This window comes from Pseudophryne corroboree, chromosome 5 (genome assembly GCF_028390025.1).
Source record: "Pseudophryne corroboree isolate aPseCor3 chromosome 5, aPseCor3.hap2, whole genome shotgun sequence".
In the NCBI taxonomy this organism is placed as follows: domain Eukaryota; kingdom Metazoa; phylum Chordata; class Amphibia; order Anura; family Myobatrachidae; genus Pseudophryne; species Pseudophryne corroboree.
In genome coordinates, this window is record NC_086448.1 from 148,064,323 (window position 1) to 148,080,961 (window position 16,639).

General features: G+C 48.6%; 1 protein-coding gene across 1 annotated transcript in view; it reads right to left on the reverse strand.

The window, feature by feature from the left end:
* RAPGEF5 (Rap guanine nucleotide exchange factor 5) overlaps positions 1-15,313 on the reverse strand; it is a 499,799-nt gene extending 484,486 nt beyond the window's left edge. The window contains exon 1 of the mRNA XM_063921784.1: positions 14,874-15,313. Coding sequence (XP_063777854.1) covers positions 14,874-15,143 — 270 coding nt within the window. The 5' untranslated portion in view covers positions 15,144-15,313. The remainder of the gene's footprint in view (positions 1-14,873) is intronic.
* Positions 15,314-16,639: the final 1,326 nt, after the last annotated feature.

Sequence of the window (16,639 nt, forward strand, 5' to 3'; positions counted from 1 at the left end):
ACCTCCTCCACCATCCCGACCGCTCACTATGCCGATGGTCGGCATGCCGACCAACAGGGACTATTCCCACTCGTGGGTGTCCACGACACCCATAGAGTGGGAATAGAACCCGTGGCGACCGCAAGTCGCCACCGAGCCCGCAGCGTGGCGAGCGCAGCGAGCCCACAAGGGGCTTGTTGCACTCGCCCCTCCCCGCCGGGATCCCGGCGTCGGTATGCTGCCGGGATCCTGGCGTCGGTAAGCTGACCGGCGGTCTCCTGACCGCCGGTCAGCCGTACTACACCCATATATATATATATATACACACACACACACACACACACACACACATATATATATATACATACACACACATTATATATATATATATATATATACACACATATATATATATATATATATATATATATATATACACACACACACACACAAAAACGTGTATTATGTATGATATGGCTCCAGCTTGCTTGAGAAAGGGTGCTGACCTTGCTACTGATTTATAGCCACATACTGCTGTACCTCTGATTGGACACTTTCCGTATATTAATATCAGCTACCAGTGTCCATCGCAGGCTTGTTTATCATTTTGTCACTACAAGTTGCATTATGCAGAAAGAAAATTACAGCTGCTGCTCCTTCGATCTGCAAACTTGTGACCTCTGGAGTGATAGAATACTGTGACTTTCACAGAAGATAATCCATGGCAGCTTCTCCAAAATAGGTGTGTGTGCGGGGGAAGGGGAGGGGGCAGGTCTGCAGCACCAGCAATGCTTTTCATGAATTGTTAAAGCAGAAAGAAAGGCGAGTATGCCTTTACCGCAGAACGCAGAGAGAGAATCCCCACACGTGCTGCTCCAGATGAGCCGCACAATGCCGGGACTCTCCGGGGCCGCACATGGTCCATCACACATCTTTACTTCCTTTATTTTATTTCATGTGACTGAAATTAAATACTCATTTTAGCTTGATTACTTGTCAGATATGCAGCGTGTACACACAGTGACATAAATCTGTAAGATTCTGACTATATAGTCAAAATCTTAAGCAAAGTTAGTGCATATCTCATGGTATTAGGCAACTTGCGATACCGATTCGATCCCGATGTGCGCTCCCGAGAGGTCGGTATGGTAAGGCTAGACAGACTGTGCAGGCAAGTCAATCTTGACTATCTAGTATTCTATCTAGTACAAAGTATAGTCAAAATTGGCACTTAGTCATAATCGTACATAGACAAAACCAAAAGCACAGATAGTCAAAATCTGTACTATCTGGGCTCTGGGGGAGTTCAAGGGAAATATCATAGTCAAAATCGGCCATAGCAAGGATCTCACCATGTGTACACACCTTTAGATATGATGTGTTAGTTGTTTGTGAGCAGGAGCAGATGGTAAAGAACTATTATTATTATTATTATTATTATTACTCTACAAAGAACTTCTCACATTATCCTATTCACTAAAAAGTCCCTATATACAGCCAAAGAATGAAAATGCCACATAATTCTTGCAATCTAAATGCTATTTTATGTCAAGTGTATCAGAGAATGGGCCAGTTGACTGAACTAAAAGAAGAGGGAGTGTTTCTTTTGTACTTCCTGTTTCCAAAATGGCCGGTGACCCTACATACACAAATAGATCAACAGTCAGCCCAACTTTCATCAATATGCGTGCCGCCTTGCTTAACTATTAATCACCATTACAGCTGTATTACATCATTGTACTGAGCCCAACTAAACTGTGTCAAACTCTCCCTTCTTATTGGACAGTGTGAAAGGCTAAAGTTCAAAAACTGTAAGGATCATTATTCCCTATGAGAGGAACGGGATGTCGGCTCTCGAGATTCCGGCGTCGGTCTCCTGATCATGTAGGAATTCCGGAGTCGGCATCCTGACAGCTGTTGTGATTCCGGTGTCAGCAATCCGACAGCCATGAACCCAACAGACGGCATCTTGACCACATCGCACTTAGTGTACAAGACATAAAGCGTGGAGTGGGTTTGCCACACTCTATTTAGGAATCAAGGATATAATAAGAATTTACTTACCGATAATTCTATTTCTCATAGTCCGTAGTGGATGCTGGGGACTCCGAAAGGACCATGGGGAATAGCGGCTCCGCAGGAGACTGGGCACAAAAGTAAAAAGCTTTAGGACTACCTGGTGTGCACTGGCTCCTCCGCTATGACCCTCCTCCAAGCCTCAGTTAAGATACTGTGCCCGGACGAGCGTACACAATAAGGAAGGATCTTGAATCCCGGGTAAGACTCATACCAGCCACACCAATCACACCGTACAACTTGTGATCTGAACCCAGTTAACAGTATGATAACAGAAGGAGCCTCTGAAAAGATGGCTCACAACAACAAAAACCCGATTTTTGTAACAATAACTATGTACAAGTAATGCAGACAATCCGCACTTGGGATGGGCGCCCAGCATCCACTACGGACTATGAGAAATAGAATTATCGGTAAGTAAATTCTTATTTTCTCTAACGTCCTAGTGGATGGTGGGGACTCCGAAAGGACCATGGGGATTATACCAAAGCTCCCAAACGGGCGGGAGAGTGCGGATGACTCTGCAGCACCGAATGAGAGAACTCCAGGTCCTCCTCAGCCATGGTATCAAATTTGTAGAATTTAGCAAACGTGTTTGCCCCTGACCAAGTAGCTGCTCGGCAAAGTTGTAAAGCCGAGACCCCTCGGGCAGCCGCCCAAGATGAGCCCACTTTCCTTGTGGAATGGGCTTTTACAGATTTTGGCTGTGGCAGGCCTGCCACAGAATGTGCAAGCTGAATTGTACTACAAATCCAACGAGCAATCGTCTGCTTAGAAGCAGGAGCACCCAGCTTGTTGGGTGCATACAGGATAAACAGCGAGTCAGATTTTCTGACTCCAGCCGTCCTGGAAACATATATTTTCAGGGCCCTGACTACGTCCAGCAACTTGGAATCCTCCAAGTCCCTAGTAGCCGCAGGCACCACAATAGGTTGGTTTAAGTGAAATGCTGAAACCACCTTAGGTAGAAATTGAGGACGAGTCCTCAATTCTGCCCTGTCCGTATGAAAAATTAGGTACGGGCTTTTATAGGATAAAGCCGCCAATTCTGATACACGCCTGGCTGAAGCCAGGGCTAACAGCATCACCACTTTCCATGTGAGATATTTCAAGTCCACAGTGGTGAGTGGTTCAAACCAATGTGATTTTAGGAATCCCAAAACTACATTGAGATCCCAAGGTGCCACTGGAGGCACAAAAGGAGGCTGTATATGCAGTACTCCCTTGACAAACGTCTGAACTTCAGGAACAGAAGCTAGTTCTTTTTGGAAGAATATCGACAGGGCCGAAATTTGAACCTTAATGGACCCTAATTTGAGGCCCATAGACAGTCCTGTTTGCAGGAAATGCAGGAATCGACCCAGTTGAAATTCCTCTGTAGGGGCCTTCCTGGCCTCGCACCACGCAACATATTTACGCCAAATACGGTGATAATGTTGTACGGTTACATCCTTCCTGGCTTTGATCAGGGTAGGGATAACTTCATCCGGAATGCCTTTTTCCTTCAGGATCCGGCGTTCAACCGCCATGCCGTCAAACGCAGCCGCAGTAAGTCTTGGAACAGACATGGTCCCTGCTGGAGCAGGTCCTGTCTTAGAGGTAGAGGCCACGGTTCTTCCGTGAGCATCTCTTGAATTTCCGGGTACCAAGTCCTTCTTGGCCAATCCGGAGCCACGAGTATAGTCTTTACTCCTCTCCTTCTTATGATTCTCAGTACTTTTGGTATGAGAGGAAGAGGAGGGAACACATACACTGACCGGTACACCCACGGTGTTACCAGAGCGTCCACAGCTATTGCCTGAGGGTCCCTTGACCTGGAGCAATATCTGTCCAGTTTTTTGTTGAGGCGAGACGCCATCATGTCCACCTTTGGTTTTTCCCAACGGTTTACAATCATGTGGAAGACTTCTGGGTGAAGTCCCCACTCCCCCGGGTGGAGATCGTGTCTGCTGAGGAAGTCTGCTTCCCAGTTGTCCACTCCCGGAATGAACACTGCTGACAGTGCTATCATATGATTTTCCGCCCAGCGAAGAATCCTTGCCACTTCCGTCATTGCCCTCCTGCTTCTTGTGCCGCCCTGTCTGTTTACGTGGGCGACTGCCGTGATGTTGTCCGACTGGATCAATACTGGCTGACCCTGAAGCAGAGGCCTTGCCTGACTTAGAGCATTGTAAATGGCCCTTAGTTCCAGGATATTTATGTGAAGTGACGTTTCCATGCTTGACCACAAGCCCTGGAAATTTTTTCCCTGTGTGACTGCTCCCCAGCCTCTCAGGCTGGCATCCGTGGTCACCAGGACCCAATCCTGAATGCCGAATCTGCGGCCCTCTAGGAGATGAGCACTCTGTAACCACCACAGGAGAGACACCCTTGTCCTTGGAGACAGGGTTATCCGCTGATGCATTTGAAGATGCGATCCAGACCATTTGTCTAGCAGATCCCACTGAAAAGTTCTTGTGTGGAATCTGCCGAATGGAATCGCTTCGTAAGAAGCCACCATCTTTCCCAGGACCCTTGTGCACTGATGCACTGACACCTGGCCTGGTCTTAGGAGCTTCCTGACTAGGTCGGATAACTCCTTGGCTTTCTCTTCCGGGAGAAACACCTTTTGTACTGTGTCCAGAATCATCCCTAGGAACAGCAGACGTGTCGTCGGAATCAGCTGCGATTTTGGAATATTTAGAATCCATCCGTGCTGTCGTAGTACTATTTGAGATAGTGCTACTCCGACCTCTAACTGTTCTCTGGACCTTGCCCTTATCAGGAGATCGTCCAAGTAAGGGATAATTAAGACGCCTTTTCTTCGAAGAAGAATCATCATTTCGGCCATTACCTTGGTAAAGACCCGGGGTGCCGTGGACAATCCAAACGGCAGCGTCTGAAACTGATAGTGACAGTTCTGTACCACAAACCTGAGGTACCCTTGGTGAGAAGGGCAAATTGGGACATGGAGGTAAGCATCCTTGATGTCCAGAGACACCATGTAGTCCCCTTCTTCCAGGTTCGCTATCACTGCTCTGAGTGACTCCATCTTGAACTTGAACCTTTTTATGTAAGTGTTCAAGGCTTTCAGATTTAAAATGGGTCTCACCGAGCCGTCCGGCTTCGGTACCACAAACAGCGTGGAGTAATACCCCTTTCCCTGTTGTAGGAGGGGTACCTTGATTATCACTTGCTGGGAATACAGCTTGTGAATGGCTTCCAATACCGCCTCCCTGTCGGGGGTAGACGTTGGTAAAGCAGACTTCAGGAACCGGCGAGGGGGAGACGTCTCGAATTCCAATTTGTACCCCTGAGATACTACCTGCAGGATCCAGGGGTCCACTTGCGAGTGAGCCCACTGCGCGCTGAAAATCTTGAGACGGGCCCCCACCGTGCCTGAGTCCGCTTGTAAGGCCCCAGCGTCATGCTGAGGACTTGGCAGAAGCGGGGGAGGGCTTCTGTTCGTGGGAAGATGCTGTCTGTTCTGTTGCAGTCTTTTTCCCCTTCCTCTGCCCCGGGGCAGATATGAGTGGCCTTTTGCCCGCTTGCCCTTATGGGGACGAAAGGACTGAGCCTGAAAAGACGGTATCTTTTTCTGCTGCGAGGTGACTTGGGGTAAAAAGGTGGATTTTCCAGCCGTTGCCGTGGCCACCAGGTCCGATAGACCGCCCCCAAATAACTCCTCCCCTTTATACGGCAATACTTCCATATGCCGTTTGGAATCCGCATCCCCTGACCACTGTCGCGTCCATAATCCTCTTCTGGCAGAAATGGACATCGCACTTACTCTTGATGCCAGAGTGCAAATGTCTCTCTGTGCATCTCGCATATATAGGAATGCATCCTTTAAATGCTCTATAGTCAATAATATATTGTCCCTGTCCAGGGTATCAATATTTTCAGTCAGGGAATCCGACCAAGCCACCCCAGCACTGCACATCCAGGCTGAGGCGATTGCTGGTCGTAATATAATACCAGTATGTGTGTATATACTCTTAAGGATATTTTCCAGCTTTCTATCAGCTGGTTCCTTTAGGGCGGCCGTATCAGGAGACGGTAACGCCACTTGTTTTGATAAGCGTGTGAGCGCCTTATCCACTCTAGGGGGTTTCCCAACGCGCCCTAACCTCTGGCGGGAAAGGGTATAATGCCAATAATTTTTTTAGAAATTAGTAGTTTCTTATCGGGGGAAACCCACGCTTCATCACACACCTCATTCAATTCATCTGATTCGGGAAAAACTACGGGTAGTTTTTTCACACCCCACATAATACCCTTTTTTGTAATACTTGTAGTATCAGAAATGTTCAAAACCTCCTTCATTGCCGTGATCATGTAACGTGTGGCCCTACTGGAAAATACGTTTGTTTCCTCACCGTCGACACTGGAGTCAGTGTCCGTGTCTGTGTCTGTATCGACCTGAGGTAACGGGCGCTTTATAGCCCCTGACGGTGTTTGAGACGCCTGTACAGGTATTAACTGATTTGCCGGCTGTCTCATGTCGTCAACAGTCTTTTGTAAAGTGCTGACACTATCACGTAAATCTTTCCATAAGACCATCCAGTCAGGTGTCGACTCCCTAGGGGGTGACATCACTAACACAGGCAATTGCTCCGCCTCCACACCATTTTCCTCCTCATACATGTCGACACAACGTACCGACACACAGCACACACACAGGGAATGCTCTGATAGAGGACAGGACCCCACTAGCCCTTTGGGGAGACAGAGGGAGAGTTTGCCAGCACACACCAGAGCGCTATATATATATACAGGGATAACCTTATATAAGTGTTTTTCCCTAATATAGCTGCTGTATACATTTCTATGCCAATTTAGTGCCCCCCTCTCTTTGTTTTACCCTGTTTCTGTAGTGCAGGACTGCAGGGGAGAGTCAGGGAGCCTTCCTCCAACGGAGCTGTGAGGAAAAATGGCGCCAGTGTGCTGAGGAGATAGGCTCCGCCCCCTTCACGGCGGCCTTTCTCCCGCTTTTCTATGGAAATTTGGCAGGGGTTAAATGCATCCATATAGCCCAGGAGCTATATGTGATGTATTTTTTGCCAACAAAAAGGTGTTTTATTGCGTCTCAGGGCGCCCCCCCCAGCGCCCTGCACCCTCAGTGACCGGAGTGTGAAGTGTGCATGACAGCAATGGCGCACAGCTGCGGTGCTGTGCGCTACCTTATAGAAGACAGGACGTCTCCTGCCGCCGATTTTCCGGACCTCTTCAGTCTTCTGGTTCTGTAAGGGGGCCGGCGGCGCGGCTCCGGGACCCATCCATGGCTGGGCCTGTGATCGTCCCTCTGGAGCTAATGTCCAGTAGCCTAAGAAGCCCAATCCACTCTGCACGCAGGTGAGTTCGCTTCTCTCCCCTTAGTCCCTCGATGCAGTGAGCCTGTTGCCAGCAGGTCTCACTGAAAATAAAAAACCTACTTTAAACTTTTCCACTAAGCAGCTCAGGAGAGCCCTTAGCCTGCACCCGTCTCGTTCGGGCACAAAAATCTAACTGAGGCTTGGAGGAGGGTCATAGGGGGAGGAGCCAGTGCACACCAGGTAGTCCTAAAGCTTTTTACTTTTGTGCCCAGTCTCCTGCGGAGCCGCTATTCCCCATGGTCCTTTCGGAGTCCCCAGCATCCACTAGGACGTTAGAGAAAATGGTAGTGGGGCTTATGGGAAAAGGTTGGGTTTGGCTGGAAAGTGGTGTAATTATGTGGATTGCAGTGTGTTTTGTGTAAATCTCGCATGTGTTCAACAGGTCGGCCCATGCTTATTTTGTCCCAGTTAGGGTGGCCAATCCAGGGCCATTTTTTCAATCCCGGGTATCGGCTTTTTTACTCTGAGTCCACCCGTCCCCCAAACCCCGCCCCGCAGACATAACTCACCAAACTGCAGGGGAGGGGGTGGAAAACTTCATTCACACTCGGTGGCGGGTGACGGGCTGGTGACTGCAGAGGGAGCCGGGAGGAGGCAGTGAGTGACGGCCGCCTTTCCATCGGGCTCATCGGCGGGTGACGGGCTGGTGACTGCGCAGCGTGACCTCGGAGTCAGAGGTAACACTGCGCTGTGCACGGGGAACCGGGCAGCGTTGAGCGTCCTGAGGATGCTAAACACTGCCCGGCATTAAAGGGCCGTCTGATCCCGCAATCCCTGGGATTGGAGCTTCCAATCCCGGGGATTGAATCATGAACGATTTTTAGCCTAAATCCCGGGATCCCGCCAATCCCGATCCCGGGATTGGTCACCCTAGTCCCAGTATTGCCTGGGAAAATGGTGGAAACTATGCAATATTCACTCTTGTCAAGCACAGCAGAACCACAAGTTCAATTTGCCAGTGTGTCTTTGTTCTAACTCAGGGTATCCTAAACTCAGTCCTCGTGGCCCCCTTACAGAGCACACATTAAGGATATCCCTGCTTCAGCAAAGGTGGGTAAATCAAATTGAGGTCATAATTATTCCTCCTGAGCTCATGTATGGATATAAGGGGTTATTCAGAGTTGAGCACAGTTTTTGCTAAATTATTATTTATTTATTAACAGTTTCTTATATAGCGCAGCATATTCTGTTACGCTTTACAATTAGAACAACAGTAATAGAACAAAACTGGGTAAAAACAGACAGGCATAGAGGTAGGAAGGCCCTGCTCGCAAGCTTACAATCTATAGATTAGCAAAAACTGCGATCACACTACTCACATGCTGGGGGCCACCCGGCACAGGGCAAGGCAATGTGATCGCAATTCAATTGTGATCACATCAAATAGAGGCAGACCCCCTGCCTGGTGAGCATGGCTGCGTACGCAGGCAGTCCGGCGCCATGTTTCCTATGGCAGGAAACGCAGACAAAATAAATGGCCTGCCCCGAAAACGGCCATGACACGCCTGCGTTGCTTGCCCTCCCCCACCCAACACACTGCATCACCGCCCCCAGACGCCCATCACCTGTCAATCATGATGCGATCGAATCTTTCTGGGATGCAATCGCATCATGCTAGCCCGCGCACTCCGGTCATTGTGCTTGCGCAGACGGCTAAAACTCGGCCTTCAGTGCAGCCGCAGCCATAGCGATCAGCTCTGAATCAGGCCCATACTTAGTACCTGGACTGTGAGGACCGGATGTGAGAAATACTGTCCTAACTGTTCAGCAGCCAAATACTAATAAGGGAATTTGCGTCATGGCAATATGCTGCACCTGTGCGCTGTGCACTTCCCTGAGAATACAGCAGCATAACATCACTCATTTTCCTACACGCCTCTGTGGGGTGTAAGGGAATTGGCACACATGGTGCACATCACAGAAAATGGAATCCTCATTATGTAATTAGGGTGATGGAAATGCTTCGACAGAACTTCGAGGCAGGCCCAGCACACACCAGTGGATCCACAGAGACCAGACTAGTGATCTGTGCAAGGATGTGTAGCCAGACAAGCACTGATGAATAATACACATCACAGACAGTGTGATAGGAACCTGACTCATTATCTACTGATGCATGCTTTATAATACATATTGCATACCCACGCTGTACTGCGGAGCTTGTTGTGTCTCCACTTATCCTAATGATATAAAAATTGTAGGTTTATCCACCAAACCTGAAGAAAGAAATTGAATGAAGGCTTCAATGATGCTAATCCGTGCTAATGTGATTCCTAATAGTACTGAACAAATGATCAGTCTCATTACCAGCTTCATATAATGACAGACACTTTCTGTAAATAAATCAACACTAAAGTAAACGCCATGTGAGCACCACCCAGAACAGCTTACCATGGAAAATGCAAGCATCAACAAGAGGTCCTTTTGGGCAATGAAAGTAACATTTGATGTACTCCGCACAGACAGAACATTACCAGGCAATATAAATGCTGCACACCCCACTGCAATTTCCAGCCACACGAAACAACATATCGCTTTACCGCATTTACAGGAGCATGATGTTTACCAACGTATAAGTATCTGACACTTCCTAGTTTAGGATAACTTATATATCTGTAAAGTGCCAGAGTGCCCAACAAGCAATAAGAATGCTTTCATATAAGTACAAGATCCCTAGCCGGAAACCCCTTCACGTAAAATGAAACTCTCTGAATTCAGCTTACAGGGCCTAATTCAGCACGGAACGCAGGTACGATTGCATTCGCATGCTGAAGCCCTGTGAAGTGTGCGTACGTGCAGCAGCCGCATTGCGCGTGCACACAGTGAGATGCGACACTTGTGGGATCACCTCTAACTGATTGACAGGCAGAGGCGCTCACGGGGTGGGAGGGGGCGCAGTCCAGACAACGCAGACGTGTCCAGACCATTTGCGGGACGGGCCGCAGAAGCTGCGTGACGTCACACGCAGCCGCTGCGACCCAAAACATGACGGGTAGCCGCCTGCCTTCGCAGCTAGGCTGCGTACGCAGAGGGCTAACCTAAACATGTGAAAGCATCGCCGCAGTGCAATGCTTTTGCATGTTTGCGGGTGGCAGGACCCAGCGTGCAGGACAGACGTGCCCTGTGCCGGGCATCCCCCCGCATGTCAGTGTAATGGATCGTAGCTGTGCAATTATTCACACATCTTCGATCCATTCTGAATTAGGCCCACAGTGCAGTGCGTCATTGCGCCAATCCTGTACCACTTAGGAATGGCCACATTCCGCCAGGAAAATCTAATCATACAGCAATAAAACTAATTTTCCAGCGTCCATGTGATGTCGTGTAAAAAAAAGCATCCAGTCTACTAACAGAATTTAGTTGTATCACAAATGTACATCAGCTTCTTGCGCTGGGCAATCAGTATATAAATCAGGGACACGGAATCTGCCACATAATATGGAGGCACATCTTGAGCCCAATGACCACACTCATAAATAACAGGCTTAGCAAATAAAACAGTCTCAACAAAATACAAAAGGCACAGCAACGTCACCCCGTACTGCAAAATAGAAAATATGTTTCTCAGCTCTAGGTCCCTTATATATTAGTGGGGGGAACGCTTTACTTCGCTTTTGTTACAGTTGTAGTAACATGTACATTTTTTTTTATATAAACTTTCGACTAAAGATTATGTACACACTACAAACGGTTAAAAATACTCCTGCAACAATATTTCAGGAGAATGTGTCATCTTGCTGGTATAGTTACCAGTTTATCATCACAGTTAAACTACTTGTATCACCATAAGGTAATATATCATCATTCCTTTGGGATAGCATTAGCTAGAGTCAACTCAAATTACTGCTCAAGGGACAATCCCTAAGAAATCTATGGGGAAACTCCTACTATGGCCAGATAAAGTAACAAGCACACCAGAAGGTAACTTATTATGAAAATTGTGAGGTCAATGAACGTAAAGAAGAGAAAATGAATCATAAATGGAAAAAAAATTGGAAAATCTGTATCTGCTACAAGTATACACATTCAAAAACCCATAAAGTTAGCTCCGTATACAAGAAATAAGTCAAGTTAAAACAAAATTCAATACAATCTCATGTAGATTCCAACAGCAAATTTTTATTTTTATGTTAAACATCGGGTTAGATCCACGTCTTTTGCCGGATTAAGAAAAAAAGAAAAGAAATGAATGTATGGCTTAGTATAATGCAATTAGTAAAGGACCATATAGTAGTAACCATGTAGAAGTTGCAAGTACAGTATGATCAGCTCTAGCTGCGGTCATATCAGAGAATGGTTGGGGGCAAAGACAATGCGGAAAGATCACTGTGTTTGTGCAGTGGGATTCTATAGCAAGGTACGGCTGAAGAGAAATGGGTTAGAAACAATGGCACGTGTGCATAATGGGAGTAAGTGACTAGGTCTCATGGATACAATTCATTAAATTAGGCATTGGGGCACCCTGCTATTGGCAGAGCACTGGCCACGGTGGGGCATCACTAGTAAAACTAAAGTGGTTACAGTAACATGTGCCGGTATATGTGAATATGAAGAATTGTGCACATTGCTAGTGTCACTGAACTGATCCCCTGGCATATTACTAATCTAAATGAATGGCACACTGGTATTTAAGTAATGTAGATGACAGGGTGCAGCGTCCCAACATCAGATACAGCAGCACATTATCTCTCTGGTGTATGCCAGTGGGAGAAATGGCATGATAACTTGGTGCTCTGGCGTGTCGCTCACGATATGTGAACTAGGAGCAATCAGCATGAAATAAGTACAGTACATTGGGATGCTGTTCATGATGTCAATGATCTATGTGCACTGGCATACTACTAGGTAGATGGACCATGCACCTAGTGTAGAGGAACCAGGTGCACGCTCATGTTGCCTCTAGTCTAAATTAACCACATGAAGGCATGTTACCTGTAGTGCGAATTGCCTGGTGTAGGGATGGACATCACATTGCGATGGTTTGTAACCATCGATATTTTCATTGTGATGGTAGTGGTTTTATTATTTGATGGTGGTGTTCCGATGTTTGCCGGGCAAACATCTGATGGTGTAGCAATATTCCTGCACCAAGTCCCATCCCCGGCCACCATACTGCAGAGGGTTGCGCATGCGCAAACAGGACTTTTTGGCGCATGCAATAATCATATGATTTTTTTTCTTCTATCAAATTCTTTTGATGTGATGGTAAGTTACCATCGTATTGAAAGATTCGATAGCGGAAGCCCAGCCATCATTTGATGATGGGCTTCTGATGTCCATCCCTAACCTGCTGTACTGGCATATTGAACATAGTGTGAATAAACTGAGTGCGCTGGCATGTTGTCCCTAGTATGAATGACCCAGGTGAACTGGCATGTTGTCCCTAGTGTGAATGATCCAGGTGAGCTGGCATGTTGCCCCTAGTATGAATGACCCATGTGAACTGGCATGTTGTCCCTAGTGTGAATGACCCAGGTGAACTGGCATGTTGTCCCTAGTGTGAATGACCCAGGTGAGCTGGCATGTTGCCCCTAGTATGAATGACCCATGTGAACTGGCATGTTGCCCCTAGTATGAATGACCCAGGTGAACTGGCATGTTGCCCCTAGTGTGAATGACCCAGGTGAACTGGCATGTTGCCCCTAGTATGAATGACCCAGGTGAACTGGTATGTTGTCCCTAGTATGAATGACCCAGGTGAACTGGCATGTTGTCCCTAGTATGAATGACCCAGGTGAACTGGCATGTTGTCCCTAGTATGAATGACCCAGGTGAACTGGCATGTTGCCCCTAGTATGAATGACCCAGGTGAACTGGCATGTTGTCCCTAGTATGAATGACCCAGGTGAGCTGGCATGTTGACCCTAGTATGAATGACACAGGTGAGCTGGCATGTTGTCCCTAGTATGAATGACCCAGGTGAGCTGGCATGTTGCCCCTAGTATGAATGACCCAGGTGAGCTGGCATGTTGTTCCTAGTATGAATGACCCAGGTGAGCTGGTATGTTGTCCCTAGTATGAATGACCCAGGTGAGCTGGCATGTTGTCCCTAGTATGAATGACCAAGGTGTGCTGGTACTACTAGCATGTTTCTGATTGTGTGTTAAGACCTGGGTATCTGGCATGCTGCCCCTACTGTACATGACTGGGGTGCACTGGCATGCTGCCCCTAGTGTGTGGGTACACTGGCAAACTGCCCCTACTGTAAGACCAAGGTGCACTGGCATGCTGCCCTAGCTTGTAAGACAAGGGTGCACTGGCAATTTACCCCTAGTACCAATGACTTGGGTGCCCTGGCATGCTGCCTCTTTGTGAATTACCCAGGTGCACTGGCATGCTAATGCAGTGTGTATGGCCAGGGTGCCCTCCCATGTTGCTTCTAGTGTAAATTACCCATGCGCTCCGCGATGTGCCCCTAGTGTTAATTACCCCTTCTTTGTAATTAACACTTACTAACACTTTAGTCTCTCACTAGTGTGGTGCCTTGGGGTGGCTGGCCTTTGCTGACTTGGTGGGGTCCCGCACCTTGGACTTGAACCTTAGTGTTAGGGACCCACCAGGTGAGGTCACCTGGATGCTGTTGGTAGGCCCATATTTGGGGGGGAAAGTATGCTAATCATATCGATTTTGCTCTATGTTAGATTGCAGAGTTCATTATAATAATTCTGATTAACAGTGCTTTGGTAATCTATAGAGTGTGCATCTGCATTATTTTCTCTTTTTGTGTGGAACTACATGTCTCAGCATGATAGCACCTCTCATTATGTTTGTAATTATGGTGTGCAGTGCAAGAACACCCCCTCCCCCCCCCCCATTACCTTGTTGCACTAACATGTTGCACTTGCCACCTGATTGTATGACCTGGGTGAATTGGTATGCGGCCCTTAGTTGCAATGACCTGGGTGCCCTAGCATGATTCCTGTTTGTAAATGACCTGGGTGCACTGACATGCTGCCCCTAATTTGAATTACCCAGGTGTCCTGGCATGCTGCTTCTAGTTCGGATGACCCGGGTTCCCTGGCATGCTGCTCCTAGTTTGAATGACCCAAGTGCCTTGGAATGCTGCCGCTACTGTGAATGATCCAGGTGCCCAGGCATGCTGCGTCAGTTTGAATGAACCGAGTGCCCTGACACGCTGCCCCATGTAAGATGACCCAGGTGCCCTGGCACGCTATCCCAAGTGAGACAACCCAGGTGCCATGGCATGCAGCCACTAGTGTGATGACCTGGTTGCCCTGGCACGCTGCCCTAGTGAGATGACCTGGGTGCCCTGGCACGCTGCCCTAGTGTGATAACCCAGGTGCCCTGGCACGCTGCCCCTAGTGTGGTGACCCGGGTGCCCTGGCACGCTGCCCCTAGTGTGGTGACCCGGGTGCCCTGGCACGCTGCCCCTAGTGTGGGTGACACGGGTGCAGGTGCTGTAGGTCTCGCCCATGTCTCTCGCTGCGGACAGGTGACACTCACCGGACCATTGTTGGCAGTGGTAGCCGTCGTCTCCTCAGTCTCTGACAGCGAGGGTGAGGCTCCATAGACCGAACTCCTTCTCCGCAGGGTCAGGCCGCTCCGCAGCAGGGACGGCAGCTCCCTCAGCTTATGCTTCAGCTGCGCTTGCTGCTCCCGGACGCTGCGGCTCCGGCTGAGGGTGGGAAGCGCAGGTCCGGCGGGGGAGACCCCGATACTGCTGTCTGAGGTTGGCTGCATCTTCCTCCTCCTCCCCACCTGCCCTACAGTCATACTGCTGCCGTGCTGCGGGCCGGGGGCGGCATGTTCCAGCAGAGCCGTGGGGCAGCGCCTGTGCACGATGCCGCTGTGTGCTGCACGGTGTGTCTGCAGCCTCCTCACCTCCGCCTGTCACATAGTGTACACACAGCCCTCCCCGCCCAGCACCTCAGTGAGGCGGAGGAGGAGGAGGGATATCACTGCTGCAGCACCGCACACTGCTCCTGATGGCTGAGAGACAGCCCAGATCCCTACACAGGGCTATATACACCTCTCTGCATTACTCTGCCCACGTCCATGCCGGCTTATGTAGGAGTATTACCCATCAGGCGGGGACCACAGACACCCTCACCCTAATGCATTGCAGCATGAGCCATGGACACTGGAGAAATAGATCGCTGACACAGCAGTGTGTGTACACAGGAGCAATGACAGCGATAATGCGGAGAGACACGGGCTGCCGCCTGGCACTGGCTGCCAGTGCCCGGTGCTGGGGTCCGGGGGAGTCAGGCGGCAGAGGAGCTGCTGCTGCTGATGATGATGATGATATAGCAGCAGCCTTTTTATGGTGCATATTAAATTCACTGTCGTCGTTTTTGCAGATGCTCCACTCACTACTGTGCATTCAGTGCTGGTGTCAGGGCTGACTGGGTGCTAATGAGAAGGGCTGCTTTCCTCTTTATGAGACGACCTTACCTGTTTGTAAAGTAAAAATACCTGTCCCAGTAACTATATAAAGGTGAAATACATAGGAAATCATTGACGAGGTGAGACCACCCTTGGTAAACAAGCACACGTCAGGGATAGCAGGTCAGCATTATGAGCTGACATTTCGTGACTGACATTATTATGCTTAAACATACAATTGTGTCCTGCAATCAGCCACCGTGGCTTTACAAGAGCCTTATACAACAGTTACACCTGTCTGGTGATATTTTTGCCTTCATTCATGACAGTCTTCCTGAGCTTCTTCTGTATAGAGACAACAATCTGTTATTTTACAATGACTACTATATTTATTTATTTCTTTATTAACAGTTTCTTATATAGCACAGCAAATTCCGTTACGCTTTACAATTGGACACAAGAAAACAAATAGTCATACAGGTAGGAAGGCCCTGCTCGCAAGCTTACAATCTATAGGGAAATAGGCATTGATACACAAGGATAGTCACTATCTATTGCATAGCTGTCCACCTGATATCACAGCAATGATGAACCTGGGTCAGGAGTAGGGAGGCCAATCCCGGGATTCGGGATTGAAAAACGCTCGATCCCGGAATTCCCGGGATCCCGGGATTGCAGTAGGGATCAGTGAAAAAGGGTGTAGGGAGCAGCGCTGGAGGGTAGGTAGCGGTGCGGGAGGGAGGGAGGGTGTAGGTAGCGGTGCGGGAGGGTGTAGGTAGCTGGGCGGGAGGATGTAGGTAGCGGGGAGGGTTGGTAGCGGCACAGGAGGGAGGCTGTTAGCACTGCACGGAGGGAGGGTGGGTGTAAGTAATACCACTTACTAT